This window comes from Carcharodon carcharias, chromosome 25, assembly GCF_017639515.1.
Source record: "Carcharodon carcharias isolate sCarCar2 chromosome 25, sCarCar2.pri, whole genome shotgun sequence".
Lineage (NCBI taxonomy): Eukaryota > Metazoa > Chordata > Chondrichthyes > Lamniformes > Lamnidae > Carcharodon > Carcharodon carcharias.
Window position 1 is genome coordinate 37,728,349 of NC_054491.1, and position 25,195 is coordinate 37,753,543.

General features: G+C 43.7%; 1 protein-coding gene across 1 annotated transcript in view; it reads left to right on the forward strand.

The window, feature by feature from the left end:
• Positions 1-15,501, forward strand: part of dcps (decapping enzyme, scavenger) — a 69,467-nt gene extending 53,966 nt beyond the window's left edge. The window contains exons 4-6 of the mRNA XM_041174494.1: positions 8,395-8,508; positions 10,775-10,885; positions 13,061-15,501. Coding sequence (XP_041030428.1) covers positions 8,395-8,508; positions 10,775-10,885; positions 13,061-13,327 — 492 coding nt within the window. The 3' untranslated portion in view covers positions 13,328-15,501. The remainder of the gene's footprint in view (positions 1-8,394; positions 8,509-10,774; positions 10,886-13,060) is intronic.
• The last annotated feature ends 9,694 nt before the right edge of the window (positions 15,502-25,195 follow it).

A 25,195-nucleotide genomic window follows, 5' to 3' on the forward strand; every position in this document is an offset into this window, starting at 1 on the left:
TTCTATTTTGTCTATCATCTTTCCCACACACCAACGCCGTCCCCGCCCCCCTCAAACAGCCCACCCCACTGCCATGCTCTCTCCAAAGCTTCCTCATCTTTGGGATCTAGCTCCTGTTCCCTCAGCCCCATTCCTATTAAAATTTTGACCACCCAACTTTACTTGTTGGCTCCCATGCTGATATTGCAGATGATTCCTTTCACCAGGAATTGTCATTTTCCCTTTCAAAGGGAAATTGATTTCAATTTCGTGCCCTCAAAATAGCCTGCCTCTGCCCTTGAAAACTACTGCCCCAAATCTAATCTCTCTCTTCCCTCCAATATCCTTGAAACATGTCACTGCCTCACAAATCCATGCCCATCTTTTCTGCAACTTCCGGTTTGAATTTCCAATTAGGTTTCCACCTCCATCATGGCACTGAAATGGCTGTTAACCAAAGTCACAACAACACTAGTTGTGACTGTGGCACATTGTCTTTCTTCATGCTATTTGATATTTCTGCAGTCTTGGATACAGTCAACCATATGATCGTCCTTATCTTCCTTATCTTGGCGGGAATGCCCTTGCTTACCTGCATTCTTACCTAGCTGATTATAGTTGGAACATCTCCAGTAATGGTTTCTCTTTCCACCTCTATATTGTTACCTCCAGAGTCCCCTAAGTATCAATCCTTAGCTCCTACCTTTCCTTATTAATATTCTGCTCCTTGGTGGCATCATCTATAGACATGGCAACACCATCGACTTGTGCACTGATGATGCCCAACTCTGCCTACTGCCTATCTCAACCATTCCACCACCTCTTTGCAGTCAAATCTCTTGTCTGACATCCAGTCTTGCACAGGAGGCCATTCGGCCCATCATGTCTGTACTGGCTGTAAAAGAATTATCTAGCCTAATCCCATGTTCCACCTCTTAGCCAATAATCCTGTAATTACATCATTTCAAGTGCATATCAAAGAATTTTGCAAATGTGATGAGGGTTTCTGCTTCTACACTTTCAGGCAATGAATTCCAGATCCCTACCACCTCTGACAGAAAATGTTTCTCTTCAACTCCCCTTCAGCCTTTTTACCAATTACTTCAAATTTATGCTGCCCTGTGGTTATTGGCTTCTCTGCTAACGGGGATAGATCTTTCCTATCCAAGCTATGTAGGCCTCTCGTAATTTTATACACCTTAAATAATTCCCCTCAGCCTCCTCTGTTCCAAAAAAATGATCCTTTTCTATCCAATCTTACCTCATAGCTAAAATTCTCCATTCCTGGCAGCATCCTTGTAAATCTCCTTTGTTCTCTCTCCAGTACAATCACATCCTACCTTTTTCACACATTCTTCACCAGAGATATACACAGTACTCTAGCTGTGGCCTAATTAGGGGTTTAAACAGTTTCAGCATAATTTCCCAGCTCTTTTTTTTTATTCATTCTAATGGCTAGGCCAGCACTTATTGCCCATCCCTAATTGCCCTTGTTCAGAGGGCATTTTAAGAGTCAACCACACTGCTATGGGTCTGGAGTTACATGTAGGCCAGACCAAGTAAGGACAGCAGATTTCCTTCCCTAAAGGACAATATTTTATATTCTGTACCTTGGCTCATAGGATGAACCACAATTTCCTTCATATAAACGTTAAAAGCTATTGTCTTTGGCCTCCGCCACAAACTGTACATCCATACCACTAATTCTATCATCTGCTCAGCAATTACCTTTGGTTATACCAGATTGTTTAAAATCTTGGCTTCATTTCAACCCTTAAGTTGAGTTTCTAAATCCACACCTCCTCCATCATAAAACACTGCCCACTTGAATCTTTGCAACATTGCTCACTTCTTCAGTTGAAGATTAGAACAGAGAGCAGGCATAAATGGGTCCATTTCTGGTTGGCAGGATTAACAACTGGTGTGCCACAAGGATCGGTGCTGGGGCCTCAACTTCTTAGAATTTATATAAATGAGTCGGTTGAAGGGACCGAAGGTGTGGTTGCTAAATTTGCTGATGACACGAAGGTAGATAGAAAAATAAGTTGTGAAGAGGACATAAGGAGGCTAGAAATGGATATAGATAGGTTAAGTGAATGAGCAAAGATCAAGCAAAAGGAGTATAATGTGGGCAAATGTGAAATTGTCCATTTTTGCTGGAAGAATAAAAAAGCATATTATCTAAATAGTGAGAGATTGCAGAACTCTGAGATGCAAAAGGATCTGGGTGTCCTAGTGCATAAATCGCAAAAGGTTAATATGCAGGTACAATAAATAATTAGGAAAGTTAGCAGAATGTTATTGCTTATTGCAAGGGGAATTGAAGCAGGGAAGCTGTGCTTCAATTATACAGGGCACTGGTGAGACCACATCTGGAATACTGTGTACAGTATTGGCCTCCTTATTTAAGGAAGGAAAGGGAAGTCGCCGTAACCCCAGAGGACCATAGGTTGCCTTCTCATCAGAGAGAGGCGATTGGTGGTGAGTTTAACCTGAGGATCACCACACCTCAGGGGAGGGACGAGGTTGAGAAGGTGGGGCCTTCATGGAAGACCTTGTAAATGTGTTGGAAGCAGTTCAGAGAAGCTTTGCTGGACAAATACCTGGAATGGGAGGGTTGGCTAATGAGGAAATGTTGGATAGGCTAGGTTGTATCCGCTGGGGTTTAGAAGAGTTAGATTAATTGAAACATATAAGATCCTGTGGGGTTCTGACAGGGTGTCACGACTCAATGGGGACAGTGCGCTGCAATATCAAGCCCACTGCTCCCCGAGCCACGACAAATGTGAAAAATTTGGTCAAACCACCTAATTGTTTAATTTAGGTTAACAGAATAAAGCACCAGGTTTGTATACTTAATAAGTAAATAACTATTTATTGAACAAATTGTCTTTAACCAGTGGCAAAAGAAAGAAATATGAACTGCTTATTCCTAAACCTATAACCTAAACTCTACGCCTTCTTAAATCCCTATACACGCACATACAAGACACATAAGACACACAAGAACATGGATTTTAAGGGTGGGATAAAACAGTTCAATAGCACCAATTCCAGAGGACAGGAGTCGATGGGTTGATTTTGATCGATGTCTTCCAAACTCCGTTCAGTTCTTTGTTGATGACATGAGGTGATCTTCCCAGCACCTTCAGTCTTTAGTTCATTGGTTAAGCACTTGCTTTTCAATGTCTCTAACGGGTAATTTTCCCCTTTTCCCCTTGACAGGGATTTTTCAGAGAGAAAACACGTTATAGAGATATAAGGGAAAAGAAACAAAACCAGCTAGCTATTGTAGAATTACTGGAATCTTACATACACACATGAGAAAGGGTTTTATGGGTTTTTCTCTTTTCAGGCTAGGAGCTTTTTCTCTCTGCTGAATTGCTTTCACACAAACCCTGGTCACCTGGTTAGGAGCCAATTAAAATGTTGCTGCCAGGCAGTTCCCTGTTGACCAGACTCCTCCTCAGCACCATCCTGCCTTTCATGGCTGTTCCAGGACAGCAACATTGTATATATCCCTCACAAAGTTCCAGTAGACATGTCTTTCAAACTGCAGCCATTGCAATTTTAATCCATAGTCCAACAGAAATAAAAAGATATGTTCTTTACAAAATGATGTTTCCTCTTGTGGGAGAATCTAGAACTAGGGGTCACTGTTTAAAAATAAGAGGTCACCCATTTAAGATAAAGTTGAGGAGAATTTTTTTCTCTGAGGGTCGTGTGTCTATGGAACTCTCTTCCTGAAAAGGCGGTGGAAGCAGAGTCTTTGAATATTTTTAACGCAGAGCTAGGTAGATTCTTGAAAAGCAAGAGGGTGAAAGGTTATCGGGCGGTAAGCGAGAGTTTGGAATTGAGATTACAGTCAGATCAGCCATGAACTTATTGAATGCAGAGCAGGCTCGAGGGGCCAAGTGGCCTACTCCTGCTCCTAATTCATACATTCGTATGCCCCAACTTCCGTCCAGCTGCGATGAAAGTTTTGTCTAGGCCTGCGTCACTGCGAAACTCAACTGCTCTAAACGTCATCGATCTGAAATTTTAATTGTTTTTCTCTCCACAGATGCTGTCTGACCTGCTGAGTATTTCCAGCACTTTCTGCTTTTATTTCAGATTTTCAGCACACAGTTTTACTTTCAATTATTCAAATGCTCATCTGGCCAAGCCTCCCATCTTTCATCCTCCATGAAATTTAGGTCATCCAAAACTTGCTGCGTTTATCCTATAAACTTGTATCAAGCCACACTCACACATGGTCCCGATCCTTGCTGACCCACATGGCTTTTGCTGTCCCAACACCTTGTTTCAAATTCTCACCTTCATGCTTAAATTGCTTCATGGCCTTTCCTTGCCTGTCTCTATAACCTCCTCTGGCTCTCTGACCTTCTATATGACCCCCATGCCACTCCCTGACCTTGTTCACACTGCCATTGGCACCCATGCATTCAGCCAATTTGGCTGCATAATCTAGAGTTCCCTCCAAAACCCACTCTGCCTTTCAACCTCCTTCATGACATTCCATTAAACCTATATCATTGACAGTGTTTTAGTTGTCTCATTCTCTGCTTTTGTGTCCAGTTATTTTTCATTGCGAAGCACCTTGGAATGTTTTTCTATGTTAAAATCTCTATACAAGTTGTTGTTAGATAGGTTTTATGTCAATCTAATAGTTTCTTAGCCACGATTACTGGATTTTTAATTCCACATCTTTTAGTTCCAGAATTTATTTAATTAACTGAATTTAAACTCCCAGCTGGTGTGATAGGATTTGAACACATCTCCAGAGGTTAGTCCAGGCCACTGAAATACTGGTCCAGTAACATAACAACTACCTATGATAGATTGAATGCTGTGTGTTCATGTTGTGTTGATTTATTGAAATTATTTCTGTTGAATTTGCCAAGAAATATTAAAGCCTTGGAGATGAGCCACGCTGTAGTCCAGTTTGGAAACAGCCTGAGACTGAAACAGAATCTCCTTTGAAATTACTATTTTAAATGATTCCAGCACTAGCCTGTCACGTGGTGATTATTTTTCAGCAGTTTCACCACTCAATATAAGACTATATGTTCCTTCTCCTACCTCCCTCATTATTTTCTTCCCAGCTATCCTGAAAGTTCTGACTCAGAATGGAGTACAGTACCAGGATAATTTGTAACTCTTTAGCAGCTTTCACGAACAGATATTCTTTACCATATGTGCCTTGCCAGTGAGTATTGGCAAGAAACTTAATTTTAAAAAAATATTTATTTTCAGGATGTGGTCCATGCAGGGAAAGCTTCCAAGTGTCTAATCCAGCGGCGATGAAGGAACCGAAATGTATGTCCAAGTCAGGATGGTGTGTGGCTTGAAGGGGAACTTGGAGATGATGTTGTCCCCATGATCTTGCTGCTCTTGTCCATCTTGGTGACACTAAGACTTGGAGGTGTTGTCAAAGTAAGCTTGTTGATTTGCTGCAGTGCAGCCAAGGTATCCCAGATGTGGAGGAAGTGGATTTGGGGTCCAATGACAGGGGTGCTGATCAGGCAGAGTGCCTTCTCCTGGGTGATGTTAAGCATCCTCAGTGTATTTCAGCAGCTGCAGTCACCCAGGCAAGTGGTAAATATTCCCTGACACCTATGACTTTCGACTTGTGGAGATGGTGGAGGGACTTTCTATCCTGCTATGCCCTTATAATCAGTATTGGTAAAATTGGTGTACTTAAGCTTCAAGGATGTTGTTGGTGGGAACCTGATGCTGGAGATGTTGCTGAATGTTAGGGTGAAGTGATTTGGACTTCTCTTGTTAGATATAATTGTCTTGCACTGGCATTACTTGTTGTTTGTGACTTGAAGCCTGGATATTGTCCAGATCCTGTTGTAGACTGACGTGGGATATCTCATTATCAGAAGGTTTGCAAATGGAGCTAAACACTGTAAAATTGTAAGTAACTCCTCTCTAATCTTACGTTGAAGAGGAAGATCTGATGTAACCAAAGATGATTTCATCATGGATGCTGTCCTGAGGAACTCCTGCAGCGATGCTCTATTGGTTAACCTCCAGTGACCATGCCCATCTTCATTTTGTGTCAAGTGTAGATGCAACCACTTTCTCTTTGACCCCCCATTAGTTTTTGGTAGCACTGTTTAGTGTCATACTCTCAGTGTAATGCTGCCTTAAGTCAAGGGCAATTACTCTCGCCTCTCCTCCTGCATCATCCTCATTTCTTCATGGGGAATGGCTGCCCAACATGCACATTTTCTGGGGGAAGGGGGACTTGCTGGATCGTGAATAGGAGTGAGAATTGGACATCAGTGCAGAATGTTCAGTGATGGCCTCAGCAGTTCAGGGATTGAAGCTGTGACCTTCCTAATCTGCAAAGCACTTAATGAATTTACTATTTTGGGAAATAAAGACTCTAATTTTAAACCTAAATCGCTGCGTGTTGGAAAGGATGAAGCGAGTTATCATTGTGCTATTACTTTAGAAAGTGATTAATGGTCCCACAGAGCTTCAGAGATTGAATCATAAAATCATAAAATGTCTACAGCACAGAAATTTGCTATTTGGCCTGTTGTGTCCATGCCAGCTCTCTGCAAGAGCAACTCAGCTAGCACACTCCCTTCCCCTTTCACCATAGCCCTGCAAATGTTTTCTCTTAATCATCTTATTCTCTTTTGAAAGCCACGATTGAAGCTGCCTCCACTATCAGGCAACTCATTCCAGATCCTAACCATTCACTGTGTAAAAAAAAAAAAAGTTTTTCCTCATGTTTCCTCTGTTTATTTTGTCAATCACCTTAAATCAGTATTCTTCTGATTCTAAGAGTTTATGAGTATAGAATTCCATACAGCTTTAGATTGCAGTCAGAGGAGAGTAAATCAGGCCATACATCCCAACTAATTTTCAAGTGCTTGTGATCCATATATTTTTCTTAATAAATGGCCTGTGTCTCTTACTCTTCTTGACCTATAGAATGGGAAACATAAGGCAGAATTTAATGCCCCCCAGAGACATGTTCAGAGGTGGCAGGGTCCAGGGTGGGCCCTGCTGCCTCTGCACACTGGAAGGTCTCATCCCGCGGTCACTGGTATTCAACCAGCAGCGGGTAGGGGATTCACCATGCGGGAAGACCAGCAAGGAAATCCTGTTAAATTTGCTTACAGCCTAGAGGTGGCATGGGGTGGGGTCCCTCGCTCTTGAGCATCAGTGCCTGGTTGGGGAACCCGGCATTGGAAAGGGAGAGCCTGCTTAGAGCTAACGCACCCCCCCCCCACCCTCCGCCTTTTCCCCCAGTTCCCCTCAGCCCCCTTGCTGGCAATCCCCATCCCTGCGACCCCAACCTCACTGTCACTTGCATTTCTTGGGAATCCCACGATGAACTCCAGTGAAGGCCCAAGTATGTTACTGGCAGCAGCCACCACTCCCAGTGGGGCTGCTGATAATGAAGTTCTGCCAGCCACTGATTGGACAACTGCTCTCGGGGGTAGAATTTTCAGCCTACCAGGGAAGGTGCAGGAAGTACAGAAATGGCACTTGGGGCTCCTGGAGGTGAAGTCGGCGGGGGTGCACCCCCGCCATCCTCATTAAATTCTGCTCATTGAAATTAAACCAAATGACTTTGATTAGGGCTGTATTCTATTGAGGCCAGTTTTGCTTCTCCAGTAAAAATTCCTTTGACCACTCTGTCCAGTTTTGAACCAGACAATATGATTTCAGGGAAGAGACCCAATAATTTTGAACAATGCACAACAGACAAAAATAGGTTCCTGGGGTTATTGGAAAGTCAAATAGGGAAATATCAGGTAAAGAGAGGCACACACCCGTCCTGCAAAACTGACCAATTTTAGACCCATTCAAGTGAAATTGAGTTTCTTAGGGGAGGCTGTTTCTCTCTGTCTGATGTTCATGTATTCGCAGCCTTCAGGTGATCCAATAACCCTAAGCCCCAGAGGAAAATGTTGTCCCCGCCGCTTTCCAGTGCTGGCAGCTTTTAAAAGACTGTGCAAAACAGGCTTGCCTGCTGATGCCTGAAAAGAAGAGTGTTTGCAGATGCGCAAAACATCCCATTCCTGATATCCAAGAGGAACGATTACACAACTCATTTTGCATTAGATTGAACAGTAGGTGGGCGCTCTAACTTTAAGGGTAGATTACTTGGTGATAGTTACAGTTGTATTCTAAGCTGTTTTGAAGAGCAAGCATCTCAAATAAATAGACTTCCATTTGATTGGTTTATAATCAGGAGATATGAGAATAAGTAAGACTTATTCACTCATCCATTCAGAGAGAACCTACAGTTCCCTGCCTCAATTCTTTCTTAAACAATTCAGAGGTTTTCCTAGCATGTTAATGTATTATGGCTTCTGTTAATCTCATGGACAGTCATGCAGATTTCCTGAACTTTCCCATATTTATTTGTGTGCTTTCTTTCAGTGGGTGTACAACATTCTGGAAAAGAAGGCAGAAGTTGAGAGAATAATTTATGAAAATCCAGATCCACAAGATGGTTTTGTCCTGATTCCAGACTTTAAGTGGAATCAGAAGCAGGTAGGATCGTGTATGACGTATCATTTTGTTGCTTCTGGGATGTGGGTGCACTGGCAAGGACACATTTATTGTCCATCCCTGACTGCCTTGAGCAACTGGGGGTTGGTGGGTCGTTTCCTTGAACCACTGCAGTTCTTGTGGTGATGACCATCCCATTTTTACATGGGAAAATCAGTCCTTCACATCTCCGCCAAAGAACTCTAGAACCCAATTTGAATTGTCTTTACCTGCCAGTATGGTGCCAAACTACATCCAACTTTCCAATGCTCACTCTGGTTTTATTTTAGGCTGCGGATCCAAAGCACATTGCAATGTTAAAACCACAGAGACAGAATCAGTCAGTTAGTGTCACCAAAATATTTTCATGATTCTGTTCCTGTTCCTGTTCTCCCCCAACCCCTCTTCATTTTGAGCTCACGTTGCACCTACCAGCTCTCCTATGCCATCAGTATCAGTTTCTGACAGTGTGTCATGATCACCAAAGTGATACAGCTGAGAAAAATCTTCCTCTGATTTCTCAGGTGCAGCATCAAATAAAATGTGACATCAAGCCACATCAGTAGATATTAGATCATTTGACAAAAAGCTTGGTCAAAAAAGAACATCTTAAAGGACAAAAGAGAGGTGGAGAGGTTTAGCAAGGGAATTCCAGAGCTTAGAGCCTTAGCAGCTGAAGGTTTGGCTGCCAATGGTGAAATGAGTAAAATCAGGGGTGCTCAAGACCAGAATTGGAGGAGTGCAGGGATCTCAGAGAGTTGTAGGGCTGGAGGAGTTTACAGTGATAGTGTTTTCAGATGTGTCACTGAGGGGCAGCATGTAGATGAGAAGGTTTGGATAGGTGAAGAGCCAGGATAGATCCTTAAGAGAACTCCACAGTCAAGTTTTCAGGAGCATGAAGAAAAGCCTTTACAGGTGATTCTCCGGCCACAACTGGATAAAATTCAGAATCACAGTGCAGAAGAGGCCCTTCGGCCCATCGAGTCTGCACCGACAGGTGAGAAACACCTGACCTATCTACTTAATCCCATTTACCAGCACTTGGCCTATATCCTTGAATGTTATGATGTACAGTGAATATTATGACGTACAGGATCAACAAAACATGGGAAACAATTGTGGCATGATTTTTTTTTATTAATTGTGATGCTTCTGATCAGTCAGCATTCTGCAACATGATTGCAACATTTGGACAGCTCCTCCAACTTAGACTAGATGCTTAAATCCTGGAGCGGGGCTTGAAGCCACAAGCTCCTAAGTCAGAGGGGAAGAGCACCATCAACTAGAAAAGCTAACAAATCTGAAAGAAAACTGGAGAGAAAATGAAATTCCAAATGCATCCACAAGGCTTAGCAGATTTCTTTTCAGTTTCAATTTTGCCACGTCAAAATAAGAATGATTTCTTATTTATAGAGAGGAATGAAACCAGGCATGGTCAGTCCCATGCAGCTGTATGATGGAGGAGAGAGATTGAAGGATGATGTGGTCAACTGTGTCAAAGACTGCAAACAGATCAAGAAGAATGAGGAGGGATAGTTTAACATGGTCACAATCATATAGAATGTCATTTGTGACTTTGATAAAGGTCTTGTGCTGGGGTATGGAGTTGTGGGACAGATTTGGGGACATTCAAAGATTTTGAAGAAGAAAGGGAGGTTGAAGATGGGCCATAATTTGCAGGACAGGGAGGTCAAGAGTGGGTTTTTTTGAGGACTGTTGGTGATGGTTGATTTAAAAGAGAGATAATACCTGAGGGGACGGTACTATTAACAATATCAGCTATTATGGGGGTCAGAAAGGGATACTAGGTGGTCAGCAGTTTAGTGGGAGTAGGGTCAAGGAAACAGGAGGTGGGTCTCATGGACAAATGAGTTCAGCGAGGGAGCAGGGGAGATGGGAGAGAAGCTAGAGAAAGATGTAGGGCTAGGGAAGAGGGGAATATTAGGGAAAGTTTGACCCAGTGGGTCTGGAGAAGGGCGGTCTCTGTCACAGTGACAAAGGAACTCCTTAAGCTCCTTGCACTTACTGTTAGAGGTGGAGGGGCAGGAGAGAAGGGTTGAAGGAGTCAGTTTGTAGTGGTAAAAAAAGGGCCAAGGATTATTGTTACATTCTAGGATGACCCTGAGGCAGTGAAGTTTTGACAGAGGACAGCAGGGCCTGGTAGTGCTTTATGTGGTACAACCCAATTTGGCAATGAATGGCTAAACTAGTTGTCTGTCATAAATGTAATGACATGTAAGTTATTCACCATTTCCCTTATATGCTGCAGGTGGATGACCTGTACCTGATTGCTATTTGCCATCGTCGTGGGGTGAAGTCACTGCGTGACCTAACAGCAGAACACCTGTCAATGTTGCAGAACATACTGCAGGAAGGACAGGTGAGTATGTAAATGGCTGACGTTAAACCAGATTGTTCATAACCTTGGTGTCGTATTTGATCCCGAGATGAACCTCCAACCGCACATTGACACCATTTATTTCCAGCTATTTCAGCCTCCATAACATTGCCTAACTTGGACCTTGCCTTAGCTTGTCCATTGTTGAAACCCTCATCCTTTATTACTTCTGGACTTGATTATTCCAAAGTACTATTGGATGATTTCCCACATACTACTCTCTGCAAACTTGAGGTAATTCAAAACTTGACTGCCCTTGTTTTAATTTGCACCAAGTCCCACTCACCCTTCTCCTCTGTGCTCGCCAAACTACATTGGCTCCCAGGCAAGCAACATTTTGATTTATACTGTCTCACCCTATTTTTCCTGCCAAAATGAATCCCCTCACACTTCCCTGCATTGAACTTCATCTGCCATTTCTCTGCCCAATTGCCCAATCCACCAACATGTGTGTGTCCTTTCTGAAGTTCAAGACTAGCCCCATCACAGCTGACAACATTTCCAGTCTTCATATCATTTGCAAATTTTGAAACCATGCTCTGCACGCCACAGTCTAGGTCATTAATATATATCAGGAAGAACAAGGGTCCCAACACTGTCCCCTGAGGAACCCCACTGCAAACCATCCGCTTGATTTCTTGGAAAAGGCTTGCTTGTTGGCAGTTCCAAGGTGAATTTATGACCCTTTTTTAAAAAAAAATCCAGGTCAGCATCCAAATGCCCAGAAAATGCAACATTTTTCCATATTTTAAAACAAAAACACATGGCTGGAATTCTACGGGATCGGGGCTGTAAAATGCAACAAGCCATTCTAAACTCTACTGACTGCGGCGGGACTGTAAAATCCCGCTGAGGAGGTTCAAGTGGGGGGCAAACACAGGCATGCATTAGTTAGGCTGAACGACCTGTTTCTTTGCCATGTCTGCTGTGTGTTCCTATATCATGCATGTTATTGTTGTTGTCTGATCAATCTGCAGCTGCTGCTTTTAGCATGTATCAGCCAACTTTTCACTTGCAGCTGACTACATAATATTCACTCAGAGAATTAAACCACTGAGCTTTACAGTACAGTGGAAGTCATTAGGCACATTATGTCCATGACAGTCCTTGGCTAGAGCAGTCCAAAACTGATCGCACTGCCTTGCTCTCTCTCCAACAGTCCTTTACCATGTTCAAGTTCCCATATTTATTCAATCTTCCCTTTGCCTCATGTGAAGCCTGGGTCTTGGAAGAACAGCAAAAATCTGTTATTCTCTTCCATTTGCTTACTGTAATTGTGATCAAACCTTATAAATGGGCCATGACCGTAAACCTCGCTGTGTCACACACGTGGAAGTCAGCAGTGACAAGTTGATCAATACACACAGTGCTAAGCACTAACATGATCAAATTTGCAGAAAGAGATGTACTAGCAGCCCCTGGAGAATTAGCACATGTATGTGAGGCCATGTTGTTACACCAACTCTGATAAACCCGCTTTCAGCAGGAAAAGCCCTTTGACTGGCCCAAGAAGCCAAGCGGCAGTCAGTCACATTGCAAATAAAACCAGGTTTTCCAATTTTTTAAAATAAAGTACATCCAAATGACTTAGCTTTTAGTGCTGTCAATTTAGCTTTTAGTGTCTTTGGCAGCATCATACCGCCTTAAAGGCATCTTTAAAAATACATGTACCCTCAAAACAACCTGTCACCCAATTGCCGCATTGCTAACAACAATAATTCAGCTGGGAGTTCCACAATTTCCAGGCAGATTTTTTTTAACAAAATATGAAAGATTTGAGCTGAAAATTAAGAATGTTACAAGTTTTTCTATCCTGTGAATCATGGACACTGAAAATATCATTGTAATAATTGCAGGACAAGCAAGCAAAATGTGAGTGCTAGCGCCATAGGATGGCTAGGATGGTTTTCTGCCCAGGGTTTACACCAGTTTAAGAGTTTCCAGCTTTTGTTTGGCCATCAGAGAGAGGCGGATGTGGAGTGAGTGGAGGAGAAGCATCATCTTTGGAAATTAGTATTTGTCACAGCATGGAGCACCCTCAAAGCAGGCATGAGTGGCCCAAAACCTTCTGTGCTCTAAGATCCTCTAATCTAGTCTTGCTTACGAGGGTGCACTTTAACGGTGTTGTTATAAAACCCTGATTTTTCTATCCTGCAGGTGGCCATCTCCAAGCGCTATAATATTCCAGGAAGCCAATTGAGGATTTATCTTCATTATCAACCCTCCTACTACCACCTTCACATTCACTTCACTGCTCTTAGCTATGACGCTCCAGGATCCATGGTGGAACGTGCGCATCTACTTTCCAGTGTCATAGAGAACCTGCAAACCAACCCAGAGTATTACCAGAAACGAACCTTGACCTTTGCCTTGAAGGCTGACGACCCCCTCCTGCAAAAGTTCAAAGAGGCAGGAAGGGTGTAGAAGAGTGAGAAATATTTGTTTGCACGTCGTTGATCTTTACGGTCTGTTTTCTTTGAAATAAACCGACCTGACACCACATGCACGTTGAGTTGGGTTACACTGCTTTAGAAACATCAACACTGGAGACAGATTCCCTTTGAGCAAGCAGGCTCTGGGTTCTGACCTCCAGTTGCTCAGAACACAGAGTTTTAAGAGTTTCCATTTGAACAAAAAAAATGTTGTTGCTATGGCATTAAAATGTTCCTTGCCAGAATTTGGAGATAGTGTCAAATTCCCAAATGTAGCTTCAAAAACAAAAGGAAGTGAACCTGCTTTGTCAGGCTTGATTTCTGATCACCATCCTGCTTTTCCTCATATGGGAGCTGGTGGGGATGGGATGGAGAGAGAGAGAGAGGTAGGCACTCATAAGTTGATGCAAAACCCAGCCAAAACTGTTGAATAGAGTTTGTATTCTGGTTTGCTCATGCAGAAACGCTTGGAAATCTTTAGCCTGAGTAAGCAGGGTTTAGGCTGGGTGAGGGCTCCTCAATGGAGCTTCTGTCTTCACTGCTCATGCAATGTAACCCAACTCAGAGTATGTTTGTGTGTGGTTAGATCCAGGTTCTTGATTCTGCTTCTTTCCTGTCACAGAAGATTTCCTCTTTCTTATTTGTAGCAAAGCCCTCTTTTTATGAAGCGATTGTTAACGCTTTTGCTACAAATATAGCAATGCTTACATATCCCTCTCGCCCTCCCTCCTGGAAGTCCTGATTTCTGTTGGGATAAAGCTCCACAGACACCAAAGCACCCTTCAGTCCATTCTTCACATGCAAACCAATAATTAGACGATGTCATGCTAACCAACCAAAGGGATGCCACAGCCTTTATCATATCTTCAGGCGTGAAGGTTCCATACCTTCCACTGAATGGCAGTGGAAATGGGAACCTTATTTATTTTTCATTCTTCACCCACCCCACCCTTTGCCAGTGGGCAGGAGCTGAGATTGCTGAGGATGTGATCAGCTAATTCAACACAGAGCAGGGATAACATACGAAAACGACAGCAGGTAAACACCAGCTGGTCCGTCAAGCTGACTGCATGCTCATGATGGCCGGAACATCATGACTGCACATTTTCCCCCGCCCTCCTCCTACACCCTGCAGCCTGTGGCCTCCTAGTGTGTGTTTCTGATGAACATACTATGGGACCCACTAAACCATTACAGGACCCGATTGCTCCATTTTTAAAGCATCTTATGTCTTTTGATGTCTCAGCAGCTCGTGACAGTGACCTACTCCAATGCTGCTGCCTGGAGCTTGACACGGTCCCACCGGGGGTTTTCTTTTGGACAGAGGAAACCCCTTTTCCAAATGCAGAAATCCTGGGGTCGGGATTTTCTGGCACCGCCGTGGGGGATGCAGCGGCCCAGCTAAAAGTCCAGACTGGACGATCCCAGCAGAGGGCAGGGCTGGAAAATCCCGCTTTTGATTCCACCAGCCCGTTACCTTGATGTTGCGATTGAGTTGACCTTACCTTTCCATGTGGGGAAATTACAGGTGTGTGCCCACCTGGATCATGGATTTTTAATTTTCAAAATAGTTGAGAACCACTTTCTACAAAGAGATTGAACAATGCCAGCTGAGCCTCTGTGATTCCCTTTTATGGCAGTATTCTTCCCCTCCCTTTGCTCATCCTCTGAAGACACGTCCTTTTGCTCGGAGCACTGTAACCTAATTGTCAATAGCACTCCAGTACCTCGACTGTGTGTAACTCTAGATGGTGAGTAAATAACAATCCAAATCCTCACGTGATCCACAGACGAGCATTTTCTTGCAGGGTTATTCAATAGCCTTCAGGACCAGGGGCTTAAGTAAGGTTCTTTGCCTACCAACTTCGCTTGTAGACCCCTATTTGTCCTCTGCCTGAGATTAGTGAACACTTCAGATACCAGGAACCAAATACTATGCCTTCTGCTCTATGTGGCTAAGGAATCATTTACCTTGCAGAGTACTGGGGGAACTGATCTGCTTTTTCTCCATCAACATCCAAACCCAGATACTTTGCTAAAATCACAGGCGATGTATAAATTAATAAAAATTAGAATCAGAACTTTTTGATACAGTGACAATGTTATAATTTTTTCAATGCAGATTCATAGTAGTTTAAAGATCAATAAACATTTTGAAGAACTAAACCAAACTGTCTAATTCCTTCATAACCACCATCCTGTATTGCCCCAACATGTCTGATGTCTAGAATTACCCATTTTGTAAGATGTGACGCTGTTGAGAAATTCAGGCATCATTATAAACTAAAACAGTAAGGCTTGATTGTGTTTAGAGGATAGTGTGTCTCACTGTGTGAGGCACAAATCTAATCCTGGACCTTGATACCATTTAGCCACAGAAACACAAGTTAAGGATGAGAAACAGTCATTCAAACCATCAATGTTTTCCTCTCTAGTACTGAGCAATGTCCCCTCTAAACACTGCACATGCGCAGCTGTGCAGCAATTGTGAAGATACCAAGATACTACAGCCAGAGTCATGTGGAGCTCATGTGTCACGGCTATCTGCCCGTCAAAGGTCTGGCTGCTGTGTTTTATTTATGAGTTTATCCTGTTTAAGTTCTGCAGGTTTTGAAAGGACTCTCCTCAGTATTGCACCATCATTGCCAATCATAACTCAGTACACCAAGATCTGTTAGTATCAGCAGCGTGAGTTCAATGAAAATGAATGAGCATATGGATTTACGTGTTATACATGTACACTAAGAGACCTGCAAAGAGAAAGGACTGTTACAGTCCAAGCTCCCAGCGTCGGATTGGGGGGTACTGCAAAGATGCGCTGGGGAACCCCTCTTGGAAATTCACAGGTAAGGGTTTGCACGGTAATTGCCCGGAAGTGCAAACTTCCTCTGCACAATTGCCCTGTGCTGGGAACTATCTGAAAATGTGATTTAAAGTGCAAACTTTGGATGGTTCTGGCTGTGTTACAAAAATAGTTACCCAGAAAAAGTTAGAAGAATTAAAACTCTTCTAACTTCTGGATAACTATTGTAAAGACCCAGACCAACACCCTCAAGGTGACTCCCACCACACCCCCAACCCTCCAAGCTCCCCCCATACCCCTGACTAACCACTTTCCCCCACCCACAATATTCTCCAGCCCCCCTGACTTCCCATGGGGTTCCCCAACCTGACCTGACCCCCACCATCCCACAGACCTGACACCCCTCCACCTGACCCAACCACGCCCCGCCCCACCCCAAACCTAACCCTATCCTGACCCTCCAACCTCTGACCCTTCCTACCCAAGGTCCAACCCCTTGCCCCAGCTGAGGTCTCACCCCCTACCCCAGGTCCGTGCCATAATAGAGGGGGCCTGTTCTCCTTCAATCAACTCTGCTGGATTGCTACACTGGGCCTTCAGGACATTGCATGGCCTGGATCTTGCTGGGTCTGAGTCAGAAGGTCGGGCAAGACAGGCATGGGAGAAATTTTGAGTAAGTAATTTGGCACGGAGTGGCAACCCGACACTGATTGCCACTCGGAGGAAGTTACGGCCCAAACACCTGATTTGTTCTCCAACTCTTCCATCAAAGTCCATCCCTCTAGTCCCTTAATGCTCAATGAAACCCTGGACTGATGCTGGGAGGCCACTTCGATCGAAGTGCTGGCCTATGCATGTGGTTGAGGGGTCGGGGTGGGGAGGGGAGGTGCTTCATCATTGGTACCCTCTGGTAATTTAACTATTGTATCAAAGCCCATCCTAATTAGTCACCTAACTTCCACATTGTAGCATCCACATTCCTAAAACTTTTACCTCTGTTACTGTGTCTGATAAATCGTTCCAAACTTTTAACATTCTTGAGTGAGAAAAGTTCTAGTAACCACAGAACGTCAATAACCAAAACAAATGAGTTAAACAGTCATCTAAAGTCCTGGACTGACATGTTTATACTGCACAGTGCTTTGGTTTTCTTTTGTATACCGAACCTGTTTTGGTCATGGTGACATAGAATTTCATAAAAGTTACAACAAACGTCGGTGCGAATGGGTGTTTATTCTCTGCATAAGCAGTAATCTTCAACCCATGTGACTGCCCTGTGCCTATATTCCTTTATTCCCCTTGCCTTCAACCACCAATATCTCATCTGTTCTGAAATCTTGATATGGTTTCTACTTAAACCACCATCTTGAATAATGCAGTCTACTGCCCCAAATCCTTCTGTAAAACTGTTTTTTCTTACCATCTGTTCTAACTCTCCTGTGTTTCATCCTATATCTATATCCCCTAGTCCAAGACCCTTCAATCTCTTGAAATGGTCCTGCTTCTATGTCTCATGCCAATCCCATTATAATTGAAAATATCTCTATCTAAATCACCCCTTCATTTTCTAATAAATTAAACCCCTGCGAACATTGCAGATAGGAGCCACGAGACTAACCTGCAGCATCAGGTTGTGAGTAAAGTATGGCAAACATGAGTTACTGGGATTTGAAAGGAGGCAATTAAGAAGGAGTCTTACCAAAAGAATGCATCCAAATAAATCAAGAGGTCACAGCTGCAAACTAACAAACAACAAATTTAGGATTGATTTTGCAGTGTCCTATTCACATAAAGATTGGAGTGAGCTTCCAGCTCGGCTAGTGGAGACAAAATTCCTGGAATATTTCAGGAACAGCTGGATGTGATATCGGGCTTAATTTCCCCGGGCAGGTGGAGACAGGGTTAGGGGCGGGAGGGCCAAAAAAATAGGTAAAGAGCCGTATCTGGATGGCTTACTGGTGCATTCCTGCCTCCAGGGAACTTTCCCAGGGGAACTGAATTGGCTGCCTGTTCCACAGAGATGCATTTAAGCCCTATTAAGGGTCCATTTTGCACTGGGCATTTTACCAACAGTGAAGCATCCACCCCCACCATGTATAGAAGCCGGCAGCTGAATTGAGGTGATCTCCCAGTGTCAGCCCAGGGGGCCATCAGAGCCAGAGACACCATGCCCCAGTGATGGTGTTGTCAGAACGAAAGGCCACAGCCCTGCCTATTAATAGTCCTGTGGAAGGGTTTCCTCTCCAACAAAATGACCCCACCAACCTCAGCTCCTTTATTTAAGGTGCTCGAGGTGCCACACACTCTCTTGCTGCCTCGGAAGCATCCACCTTTCCCAGTGGGCCTGCCGGCCTGACATTACTGCAGGTTAGATTAGGCACAGAGCCGTGGGAACCCATCTGCTGTCTTTAATTGGTGACCAATTAGGGGAGGCAAGCTCCAAGAACATTGCATTGGCATGCACTCTGAGAACATGGTGGGCATGGGCCCCCATATGGACCAACATCGGGGCCCCAGAAAATCCAGCCCTTACTCCCAGTTGGTTCTTTCTGGATGAATGTTCAGGAATGCAACGAATGCCTTCTCATCCACCTCCGTTTCATCCTTCTATATCTCATCCATCCCTGTCTCTTTTAAAACTATTTTTTCATAAAATCGTAGAACGTTTACCGCACAGGAAGAGGCCACTTGGCCCATCGTGCCTGCGCCCACCAAAAGACGAGCCACCCGGCCTAATCCCACTTCCCAGCATTTGATCTGTAGTCTTACAGGTTACAACACTTGAGGTGCATATCCAGACCTTTAAAATGACTCGATTCCCTTTTCAGGCAATGAGCTCCACACCCCCGCCACGCTCTGGGTGAAAAACAATTTCCTCATCTTCCTTCTAATCCTTCCACCAATCACTTGACATCTAACCCCCTCTTCACTGATCTCTCTGCTAAATTAAACAGGCCCTTCCCGTCCACTCTATCCAGGCCCCTCACAATTTCATACATCTCAATCAAATCTCCCCTCATCCTCCCCTGTTCCAAGGAGAACAACCCCAGCCTTTCCTCATAGCTGCAATTTTCCAGTCCTAGCAACATCCTCATAAATCTCCTCTGTACCCTCTCCAGTGCAATTACATCCTTTCTGTAATGAGGTGACCTGAACTGCCCACAGTACTCAAGTAGTGGCCTAACTAATGTTTTATACAGTTCCAGCATGACCTCCCTGTTCTTGTATTCTATGCCTTAGCTAATAAATAAAAGGATTCCATATGTCTTCTTAACCACCTTATTGGCCTGCCTTGCTACATTTAGGGATCTGTGGACATTCACTCCAAGGCCCCTCACTTCCTCAACCCCTCTCATATTCTCCATTGATTGTGTATTCCTTTGCCTTGTTTGACCTCCCCAAATGCATCACCTCACACTTCTCCGGGCTGAATTCTATTTGCCGCTTTTCTGCCCACCTGACCAGTCCATTGATATCTACCAGCAGTCTACAGCCATCCAATTTTTACTAAATTAAATAATGTCCTCAGGTCCTTAGACTCATGGCTGAGTTCTTTATTTGGTTTACCCTGTCTGTACCATTTAACAGTTTATATAACTCGATTGGGATTCCATCTCTTAAAAGTCGTTTTATACTGAGTAGCCTGAGCTGCTTTTGCCTCATCGTTCATCCCTTTTCATTCTTTTTTTGTCTTCTCACTGTTCAAAGCAGTGTTGAGTGATTGATAAATGTGAGTATTTTATTTCAACAGTGGACTGTAGGATGGAGATCCCTGTAGGAACATCTTGTGACCCTGCATTTAAAAGGAGTCTGAAGTTCTAATTCCTTCACTCCTACTTTTCTCCATTTTATTAGTTGCATTTCCCTGTTGTGTGTCCTTGGGCCCCGACTATCCATGGAATTAAAATTATTATCTAGGCCTAGTTTTTGAGCTATGTACATTAACGACACCTGATCTTCCTTAATCCCTTTCCTATGTCAAACTACCGTCACTCAGTTATAAACAAGCACTTGAAGAGGATGTAAGGAGGTGGGATCATGTTCCCTGTAGTGGAGATGCCTGCCTAAGCCCAGGTAAAAGGTGCAATGAGCGTTCTCCCGATCTCCAGCCACATCTCTGGCAGAAACTCCAGAAAAACAGCAGAAATGGCTGGACTAAAAGCCCCAGCCTTTCTCCTGTCTGCGGCCAGGGCTACATTCCACTAAGGTGGAGATAGATGCACCATATCCTCAAGAATCAGTCACCATGTGTTGGGTCACCGTGGAAAATAGCCCAGTTGGAAAATATGCATTCTCAAGGAGCCAGAAACCTCAAAACACGTTATGCTGGAGACAGCAAGCCCAGAACAATGGCAGACAGAGGACAACTTGATTGCAAAAAATGCCCAGGTTTAAATTAATATTGGTTCACAGGCGCAGTAAGCCAGTGATCCAACATAATGGACAGACAGTTGTCATCCTTAAAAAACTTAGTGGCAAAAATGGTAATCATTACCTTTTTTTATTCATTTATGGGATGTGGGTGTTGCTGGCTAGGCCAGCATTTATTGCCCATCCCTAATTTCCCTTGAGAAGGTGGTGGTAAGCTGCCTCCTTGAACTGCTGTAGTCCATGTGGTGTTGGTACACCCACAGTGCTGTTAAGAAGGAAGTTCCAGGATTTTGACCCAGCGACAGTGAAGGAATGGTGACATATTTCCAAGTCAGGTTGTTGAGTAGCTTGGAGGAGAACTTCCAGTTGATGGTGTTCCCATCTATCAGCTGCCCCCATCCTTCTAGATGGTAGCAGTCATGGGTTTGGTAAGTGCTGTCTAAGGAACCTTGGCGAGTTTTGGCAGCGCATCTTACAGACGGTACACGCTACTGCTACTGTGGAGATGGTGGAGGGAATGAATGTTTGTGGTTAGGGTGCCAATCAGGCAGGCTGCTCTGTCCTGGATGGTGTCAAGCTTCCTGAGCTTGGAGCAGCACTCATCCATGTAAGTGGTGAATATTCCATCACACTCCTGACTTGTGCCTTGTAGATGGTGGACAGGCTTTGGGGAATCAGGAGGCGAGTTACTCATCGCAGGATTCCTAGCCTCTAACCTGCTCTTGTAGCCACAGTATTTATATACTGAAGTCTACTTCAGTTTCTGGGCAATGGTAACCCGCAGGATGTTGATAGTGGGGAATTTAGCAATGATAATGCCATTGAATGTCAAGGGGAGATGGTTAGATTCTCTCTTGTTTGAGACGCCACTTGTCTGGCGCGAATGTTACTTGCCACTTGTCAGCTCAACACTGGATATTGTCTAGGACTTGCTAAATTTGGACATGGACTGCTTCAGTATCTGAGGAGTCGCGAATGGTGCTGAATATTGTGCAATCATCAGCGAACATCCCCATTTCTGACATTATGATGGAAGGAAGGTCATTGATGAGGCAGCTGAAGATGGTTGGGCCTAGGACACTACCCTGAGGAACTCCTGCAGTGATGTCCTGGAACTGAGATGACTGAGCTCCAACAACCACAACCATCTTCCTTTGTGCTAGTCATGATTGCATCTAGCAGAGAGTTTTGCCCCCGATTCTCATTGGCTCCAGTTTTTCTAGGGCTCCTTGATTCCACACTTGGTCAAATGTGGCCTTGATGTCAAGGGCAGTCACTCTCACCTCGCCTCTGGAGTTCAGCTCTTTGGACCATGTTTGAACCAAGGCTGTAATGAGGCCAGAAGCTTAGTGACCCTGGTGGAACCCAAACTGAGCATCAGCGAGCAGGTTATAGCCAAGCAAGTGCCGCTCGATAGCCACTGTTGATGATTCCTACCACCTATTCAAAATGGATGGGTCGCACCTTGATAGGACTGGGACCAATGTCCTCATGGGCAGGTTTGTGAGGGTGGTTGGGGATGGTTTAAACTAAATTGGCAGAGGGATGGTAACAGCATATAGAAGTAGAAAAAAAGGAATAGAGGGCAGTACTAGAGAAGGGAGTAGTTCCATGGTAGGCAGGAGCGGACTAAGGAGGATTACGAGGCATACAAAGACAGGATTATAATGCCTGTATGTAAACGCACTAAATGTGGTGAGTAACGATGGTGAGCCCCAAGCACAAATAACCATGCGGCAATATGTGGCAATGCTAATAAAAGAAAGGTGGCTTAAAAATGATGAGGACTGGGCACTTAATATACAATGGTTTTGCTATTTGTATTTATTGCTAGAATATATGTGCACTGAATTCAGAAGTAATGAGTCCACTTAGACTTTTTGAGATTTTAAAATTAAATTAAAATATTATTAGCAAAATAAAAGATTCCAAAAACATACATAACACTACAATTACTTTATACTATAACAAATCCTAAAATTCCTAATTATCCTGACCCCCAGTTGCACACCTTCTTTCAGGCAACAGTCCAAAATAGATTTTAGATGTAAAGAAAAAACAGGAAGTTAATACAGTACCCATTTGATAGTGGAATTCCAAATGGCTTTCTTCAACTTTTAGTTACTGGACACAACCAACTTATGCACAAATGACTGGAGGCTTCTTCAAGGCTGTTTTACACACTGCTGTTAGATCTTACAACATGGCCCCAACATAGCCTTTCATTCTCCTTTATATATGCTTCTTTCTCTCTTTAATGTGTAAATTCCATTGTTCCATATATCTTTGGAACTGTACCTTTCCGCTAATATGAAAACTTTCATGTTGCCAATATTGTCAGTAACCTTTGAGAAAAATAAACACACTCATTAGCCTTTCTTATCTGATAAACAAAGTAATGCTGCTTTGAGATCCAAAACAATCCCTTCACTTATCAAAAAATCTAAATTCCCTTCACACCTTACATGCTAAGACAGTATCCATGTTTACTCATTAGCATTTCAAGTATATTTCTACACCTGGCTTCTTTTGATCATTTCAAACTTGTAGTCTACCTGACTCCAAGGGGAGGATTTTCCTCTTGTCAGGTGGGCACGGCGAATGGGCCCAGGAGCAGCTGTGCAACGGTCCTCCACCCGCAATCAGGGCCCAACCGTGATTAATTAGCCAGCCAGCATGAAACGCACGCTGGTAACCTCAACGTTGCCTGGGTGGGGGCGGGAGGAGTGCGAGCGCTGAAGTGTGCGCATGTACATGGGTGCTGAAGTGAAGGGTCCCTGAAGGCACAGAGCTGCCTCAGGGAGCTGAAGATTTTAAACATTAAAACTAAAGATTTCAAAGATAAGGAAAACACATCCCCATCACTTGACTCCGTCACATGAGCAGTGACATGTTAAAAATGAGTTAAAAATTTTTTTTAGATCACTGTTTGAAACCTCATCTCACCCATGGATGAGGTTTCGCAAAAAATGCAACTGCCGCTTGGCCTATTAACTCACCCGCCAACTGGTTGGATGGGCAGGGAAAATGTCACTTTAATTAATTGATTAGGTAGGTGAATTGTACAGGGATTAGGTAGGTAGGTCAGGTGTTTCTCATGTGTCGATGCAGACTTGATGGGCCAAAGGTCCTCTTCCAGCCCTCTTAATTGTTAACAGGTGAGCTGCCAACTCCTGCGTGTGCTGACTGACCAAAATGAAGGTGTACAAGATTAAGACAGGTTTGGATAAGGTAGACATGGAAAAACTGTCCCCATTAACTAATTCTAAAAGGACTAGGAGACACAGATTTAAGATTTTAGTTGAGAGAAGTGGGAGGAATATGAGAAAGAACTTTTTTATGCAAAAGGTAGGAATGATGCGGAACTCACTGCCCCTGAGAGTGGTGCAGAAGCAACCAATGATTTCATTAGGAAATTGGATAGGGACTTAAACCTGTGGGGCTACCGGGATTGAACAGGGAAGTGGAATTGACTTGTTTGCTCTGCAGAGAGCTGGCATGGACTCACTGGGCCGAATAGCCTCCTTCTGTGCTGTAAATGACGCTATGATTCTGAGTGACCATGAAACTGTTGGATTGCCATTATTACCCAGCTGGTCATGAATAGCCTTTAAGAAAGGAAATCTGCCATCCTGATTGGCTCTTGACCATATATGACTCCAGCCCTACACCAATCTGGTTGACTCTTGATTTCCTTCTGAGGCGTAACAAGCCACACATTTATCAGGGTAACTCAGGATGGGCGATACTTGTCAATCTTTCCAGTGATATCGCATTCTGAGAAAGGAGAGATAGACTGTAGAACTTTTTATTTGTTCGTTTATGTCACTGGCAATCCAGCATTTGTTGTCCAAATATTTTTTGTGTTTTGAGGTAGAGATTGCAGGTTTGAAAAATGCTGTCAAAGGGTCTTGGTGAGTTGCTACAGTGCATCATAAGAACATACAAACATAAGAACATAAGAAATAGGAACAGGAGTAGACCATTCAGCCCCTCGAGCCTGCTCCACCATTCAATAAGATCATGGCTGATCTACTTGTGTTTCGGATTTCACATTCCCATCCACCCCGATAACCTTTGATTCCCTTGCCTAACAAGAATCTATCTGCAGCTGCTTTAAAAATATTCAATGACCCCGCCTCCAGCACCTTCTGAGGCAGAGAATTCCAAAGTTGCACAACCCTCTGGAGGAAAAAAATTACTATTCTGTAGATAGTGCACATTGCTGCCATGTTGCATTGGTGGTGGAGGTGTGAATGTTTAAGATAGCGGATGGGGTGCCAATCAAGCGGAGCTGCTTTGCCCTGGATAGTGTTGAGCTTCTTGAGTGTTGTTGGATTGTGGGAGCTGCACTCATCCAGGCAAGCGGAGGATATTCCATCACATTCCCGACTTGTGCCTTATGGACAGACTTTGGGGAGTCAAGAGGTAAGTTACTGTGTTTGTTTCATCAGTTATCAGAGGACCCAAAAACATCTGATGATCCACTCATCCTCGATGCAAAGAACAACAATGCACATTCAAAAATTGTTCGTTTGATAGCAACGATAGGTGGGAAATCAATGTACCCAGTCAGGACCTTATTTCACAAAGTGTTCCACGATAGAGAATTCTTTATTTGTTGCCTCGGAATAAATGTACATTATGTACAAGTGAGAAGCTGTGTAATTGTCAGAAGTCAGATAT